Source organism: Tupaia chinensis, unplaced genomic scaffold (assembly GCF_000334495.1).
Source record: "Tupaia chinensis unplaced genomic scaffold, TupChi_1.0 Scaffold000367_1, whole genome shotgun sequence".
In the NCBI taxonomy this organism is placed as follows: domain Eukaryota; kingdom Metazoa; phylum Chordata; class Mammalia; order Scandentia; family Tupaiidae; genus Tupaia; species Tupaia belangeri.
In genome coordinates, this window is record NW_006159864.1 from 344630 (window position 1) to 351351 (window position 6722).

Sequence of the window (6722 nt, forward strand, 5' to 3'; positions counted from 1 at the left end):
CAATAAGGGAACCAGGTATCAGGCAGCTGCCTTGTAATAGCACTGTGCTAAACTTGGGAGAGGGGAGGGGAAAGGGCAAATGAAACCATTACAAAATTTTGTACCATTTTGAGTGTGGCTTTTTATTGATGGACATCCATTTGATTGTTGCAGACCTTTGGCCTCTAGAGCTTCTACAAAATTATTTTAGTTAGTCTGTTGTTGGGTATATGATATTTTTATGAGAAAACAAAAAACCTGGAATTTCCTACTTTATCACTTTCTAGAAAAATAGCCTGAATAATTGTTAGTTAAAACAATTTCAAGGAACCAGTAGATGGCATAATGGTCCTATGTTCAAGTCCATGATTCAAGTACTAGACCTGGCGGCTTAAAAAACTCATGCCAGGTGCATGGGCATGTGTGCCCAAGATCCTGAGAGGAGAATGGAGAAGAAGGGATTGTGGCGTGGCCATCTCCCCCAGGGGGTGATTTCATGTTTTCTGTCTTTCTTTGTCTCTCTGGCAAGTGCACACACTCAATAGCAAAAATCTCTTTCTCTAAAGAAAAAAAAAAAAAAAAAAAAATTTCAGAAATTTTTTTTCACGCAAATAAAGCCACAACATAGAAAAAAAATCTTTCTCTAAAAAAAAAAAAAAAAAAAAAAAAAGACAATTTCAGAAAACTCAAAAAAAAATGAACAGAGGGTGACTTAATTGTGTAATCTTACTATTGATGTATCTGTGAAGCACAGGCTTTTTTATTGTTTAATGTAAGCAATATAAGATAGTAGGAAAGGAACCAAATTATGAGTCAGAAATATTTATTTTTTCTCACTTTCCTTCCCTCTTCTCTTCCAAACAACTATGTGATCTATTTCTCCTGCCATGGAGGGAAAGGGATGTGCAATTTACTGAGCACTTGTATGTTACTCAATTTGTGATGGTATGACTGTGATCAGTCAGAATTTTGGTACACATAATATAACATTTTTAAGTTCAATTTTATTTCTCGCAATGAAACCTGAAGAAGAAAAACACCTTTCCAAACTGTATAAGCTACAGGACTACTCAAAGTAATGCTGCCAACTAGGCAGTCACTGAAGGAAATATAAATAAAGCACCTAGAAGAAAATTATCTTGAAAGAAAACAGATTGCTTCTTACAGAGGTGACTTAGTGTTTAATATTGCAGACTCTAGTCAGGCAGCCTTAAAATCTAGTCCCTGCTCTAATGAATTCTGAATACCATGATTTGGGGCAAAATACTTAACATTTCCAAACCTCAGTGTCCCTAGTTTTAGCAAATATGGTTCATAGATAAATTAAATGAGGTAATTCAAGTAAAGTATTTTTAAAAGTTTTTGCTTAATGTGTTTAATACATGTAATAAATTATTATTTTTACTGCCTTCAAAATTAACAGTATATAAGTAGCCTGCCCATAAAGCCTTCAGTCTAACATGCTCTAAAGATATGCCAAGCTAGAATATTTATGGGCAGCCTTTAAGGATTTAGGATAATGACAGCACATTGTGAGCCTGGGTTCATATAAAAATTCTGTGCTAAATTTTACAAATCAAACTATTCCTGTGCTTTTACTTATTCCTGAAAGGTGCAGTAAATGACTGCTAAATGACCCACACTAAACCTTCTCCATTAGCAATTAATTTTTGTGGCCAGTAGTCTTAAAGAAGTATTCTTCCCTGTGACTTGGCTGCTTCTATGAGGTTGGTTACTCCCAAGAAAATAAAGAAGCAAGTGGCTACATAAAGACCTATCTTTGAAAGAGACACAACAACTTTTCACCTACTAGCAGGAGCCTTACCTTTCACTTCTTGAAGTTTTTGGTTCTTAGCATTTAGCATGATCTCAAGGTTTTTTGCTAAATTCATGGTCAAAACAGAACTTCCAGAAAAGGAAAAAGGCACAATGGTTTGACCATATTGTCTCAAATCCATTTGCCTGGCAGGCTCATCAGTAGGTCTTGAAAAGTTCACACCTTTCATCATAAGATAAACGATACCCAGAAGTGCCAATGTCTCTATCAACAACATCTTCCAGTTGCGCCAAGAGTATATTGCCCTCTTGAAGAGCATGGCACAGAATTGCTGGCCATAAAAGGTACACTAACAAGAGAAGAGAAAGGTGGTGTTACAATCATCAGAGACTTTGATCAAATTCACTAACATGAATGTTTTGAATCTTATCATAAAAGATGTGCACACCTTTATAAACATATTCTTGAACACAACATAGGCATAGTTAGTAGACAAGATAACAAGCAAAATTTATTAATTATGTGATGTGTTGATTGAAAGGATTAAAGCTTGGTATTTAAGTCAATTATAATAAAAATCTGAAGAGAATGAATTTTATCAATATATTTACAGCATCTCTGTGCAGAACAGTATCACATCCATCATTCTTGGCATTACCTTGCTATATTTGAGACCTATCTCCATTTCGTATAGAAAACATTTCCATAGAATGTGAATATGTATTAAGTTTCCATTGCCAGGATTTAACCAGTGTGATCTACAGGTTTGTGGAAAGTCAGTAAATGAAGGATTTACTTATTTACTTACTCATTTCTCATTTATTTATATTTTAAGGTTTTTGCCACAAGACCCATGTGCTGGCCCGAGAGAGAGAGAGAGAGAAGGAGAGACAGAGACAGAGAATGACAGTGAGAGGGGAAAGTGAGAAACCATCCCCAAGCAGGCATGACCATACTACAATCCCTTTTCTTCTACTCTCCTTCAGGGATTTTGGGCACACACACACAATGTCCAGCATGACCTTCAAGCCGCCAGACTGCAACTCCCACGGCTGCAACTCCCAAGGCTGGCTGTGGAAGCCTTAACCACTATGCTACCTGCTGGCCCTGAATAAATTTATTTTTAAACTTCAATAGTATGCTCAATATATTTTTTCTTCAACCTCTAAATTTGAAGCAATGGGTCAAATTGTTAATTTTTTTTTCTTTTTCTTTCTTTTTTTTTGGGGGGGGGGAGGAGAGGTTTTTGCTATAGGGCGCATGCACTCGCCAGACAGACAGAGAGAGACAGAGAGACAGAAAGCGAGAAATCACCCCCCAGGGTGGATGGCCACGCTGCAATCCCTTCTCCTCCATTCTCCTCTCGGGATCTTGGGCACGCATGCACACGCACCCAGTGTGATTTAAGCCATCGGGTCCGGGACTCGAACCGCTGTCGACTATGTGGGAGTCCAGCGATATAGCCATTACACTAACTGCTGGTCCCAAATTGTTAATTTTTAAAATGTACATAAAGTACTATTTTTTCATACTTTTTGGCCTATTAGTAGATAATACATACTTTTCAGATTAACCATAGGACCCACTGTTTTATTTTAATTTTTATTTTTTGAGAGATTTTTGCTATAGGGGTGTGCACTTGCCAGAAAGGCAGAGAGAGACAGAGAGACAGAAAGCAAGCAATCACCCCCCAGGGGGCATGGCCACACCACAATCCCTTCTCCTCCATTTTCCTCTTGGGGTCTTGGGCACGCATGCACACACACCCAGTGTGAGTTTAAGCCACCGGGTCCAGGACTCGAACCGCGGTCGATTACATGGGAGTCCAGCGACATAGCCACTATGCCAACTGCTGGTCCCAGGACCCATTGTTTTAAATGTAGAGGATTCACCTATAAAAGCATCTGAAAATAGAAGAAAAACACATTGAGCAGATTACTTGAATATATAATATGGTTACTCTATTTCCCCTAATATTCAGATACCCCATAATTCATAGTGAGAAACTAGCCCTAATTAATTAACCAAAATGTTCTGGATGCAACAGTCAGCATTGATATTTTCACTGACTACAAATAGGAGAATTTTTTTTTTCTCACATTGTCTTTGTGGCAGACAAAAGTAACTTTTAAAAGATGAGTAATTAGCTATATCACTAGAAGAAAAAAATGCTAATGCAGTAATCAACAATTTTTCTAGATTGGTGTGCCAAATCTTCATTCATTTGCATCTTTTTAAAGGGAGGTAAAATAGACTGAGATAGCAGTAGAATTGTGCAAGTGGAGAGAGGAGGAAGTTGCATTACCTGAGTACCTGACTCACATCAATCACAGCACAGTTTATGTTAGTGCTAACTCAGTCTCACAGAGAATGAAATGGAAGCACAAATATGTCAAATTATGTGGCCAAGGTGAAATAGCTAGTAAAAGGTGCAGCAGAAATTTCAGTTCTATCTGATTCAAAATTTCACACTCTTATTTCCATGCTGCTTCACAAGTGGCTCATAAGCCCTTCAGTGAAAGCATGCTTATAAGCAACTTAGAAAATATATTATTCCCTACCTTAGAATCCCTTATAAGAAAACAGAAAAAATCATAGGGAAGAAATAATGAGATGAACAACAAGAAATGTTAGACAGTCCAGTGGGATTTCCCATGGCAATGGAGGATTTCCCATGCCAACTGGTCCTTTAGGCAGCAACAAGGCATTAAAATGCCTAAATTTAAGCCTTTTATGGTTATAACGTAACTTCTGCTGGGGCCCTTTCTCAACTCTCAATGAACTAACAACTTTAAAAATGGAGATAATAAATGGCAGGAATAAAATTTTATTTTTACCTACAATATTTCATATTTGAATTGGAAATTTAATTGAATTATTGGGTTGTCAGAAAAGTAATAACATATTTTTCTGTTTTTCTATGCAAAAATATGTCATGAGTTTTCCAACAACCGAGTACTTTACAAACTATTCCTTGCATAGCTAAGCTTGTGACTAAGAACTCCTAAACTCTCCTCTGAGTTCAAATAGCAAAATAAAATATACCTCTTTCATTCCATGCAAATATGTACCACAAGTATAGCCTTAGTAAAGATACTCACTCCAGTATTAAGCATATTAGAGCGCTCATGCTCTGTGTGAAAATCTGATCTCTCAAAATTTTCAGATGCATTCGTATTCTTGTTATCCATTTCTCTTGTGTTTCTTTCCACTGAAGAAAAGATCTGGGAAGGCACCTTATTCATTTTGAATTCTGCCAAATTACTGACCCTACATACACACAAACACAAATCAATTAAGAAAGTGAATTTTAACCAGAATGATGGCTCCCAAATACTTATATCCCCACAAGCTTTTCATAAATTTAGGTAAATTTGTGTGTGTGTGTGCATGTGTGTTTTGAGAGATATTTGCTATTAGAACATGTGCACTCACCAGAGAGACAGAAAGTGAGAAATCACTCCCCTGGTGGGGATGGCCATGCTGCAAGCCCTTCTTCTTCATTCTCCGCTCATGATTCTGGGCACGCATACACATGCACCCAATGTGAGTTTCAAGCTGCTGAGTCCAGGACTCAGACCACAATCAGGTACATGGGAGTCCAGAGCCTGTTTTATTTTTAATTCCTTTAAAATAATTTGACCATTCATAGCCATTTTGTGAACTCTTTATCATTATGTATATAATTTTATACTCTTTTCGTATGATTCTTTGTGATTTAGGAGATCTCTTTCTTATAATTAACATTTGTGTGATTTGTAAAATGTCCCTTGATTTGGGTTTGTTTTATGTTTTCCTGATGGTTCACAAGGTTATGTGTTTTGAGTAAGAAAACACACAACTGAAGTATCCTCCACAACCTGTCAGGTGGGTCATAATATTAACATGAAACATCACTGATGATGGTAACCTTATTCATTCACTTTGTATCAAATGTCAGGGTCTCATTGTATTTTATGACTGAGTAGTATTCCACAGAGTACATATGTCACATTTTTCAATCCACTAGTCTAGTTTGAACATTTGGGTTGATTCTATGATCTAACAATTGTAAATCATGCTGCAATAACATGGATGTACAAGTATTCTTCCAACTGAGGGTTTTCCTATCCTTTGAGTAAATACCTAAGAATGGAATTACTGGGTTGTAGGGTAGTTCTATTTGTAGGTTTCTAAGGAATCACCATATTGTTCTTCACAGTGGTTGTACTAATTTACATTCCCACCAACAGTATAGGAAGAGTTCCATTTTCACCACAGCCCCAATAGCACTTACTCTTTTTTTTTTACTCTTAGCCATTCTGACTGGGGTTAAGTGATGTCTCAATGTGGTTTTGATTGGCATTTCTCTTACAATAAAAGATATTGAATATATTTTCATACGTCTTTTGGCTATTTGTATGTCTTCCTAGCAGAGTTGTCTGTTCAGCTCATTTTCCTGTCTTTTAATTGGATTCATTACTTTTTATCAGTAAGCTGCTTGAGTTCCCTGTATATTCTGATTAGTGGTCCCTTATCTGAGGTACAGTTTGTAAATATATTCTCCCACTCTGAAGGTTGTCTCCTCACTGTATTGTTTATTTTTTTAAGAATATGTTTTTTACATATTCATTTTTTATTATTTTTTATCATTATTCATATATTAAATCACTATACATCATTCAGATTGTGAAGAGACTTTACCCAGCATGATATACACCTCAGTCAAGCCCAGTTGAGAATACTAAACACGTCCTCATCAACAAATATTATAAGGGGACCAGTAGTGGCATAATGGCTGTGTTGCTGGACTCCCATGTAGTCGACCATGGTTCAAGTCTTGAACCTGGTGGCTTAAACTTACGCCAGGGGCATATGCATGCATGCACAAAATCCCGATAGGAGAATGAAGGAGAAGGGATTGTGGCGTAGCCATCCCCTCTGGGGGGTGATTTCTTGCTTTCTGGGCCAGCAGGTGGCACGGGGG

At 37.1% G+C, this 6722-nt stretch overlaps 1 protein-coding gene across 1 annotated transcript in view; it reads right to left on the reverse strand.

The window, feature by feature from the left end:
- LOC102468483 (ATP-binding cassette sub-family A member 3-like) overlaps positions 1 to 6722 on the reverse strand; it is a 130737-nt gene that overhangs the window by 44114 nt on the left and 79901 nt on the right. Inside the window, exons 18-19 of the mRNA XM_006153268.1 lie at positions 4858 to 5026; positions 1805 to 2105 (exon numbers count right to left, since the gene is read on the reverse strand). Coding sequence (XP_006153330.1) covers positions 1805 to 2105; positions 4858 to 5026 — 470 coding nt within the window. The remainder of the gene's footprint in view (positions 1 to 1804; positions 2106 to 4857; positions 5027 to 6722) is intronic.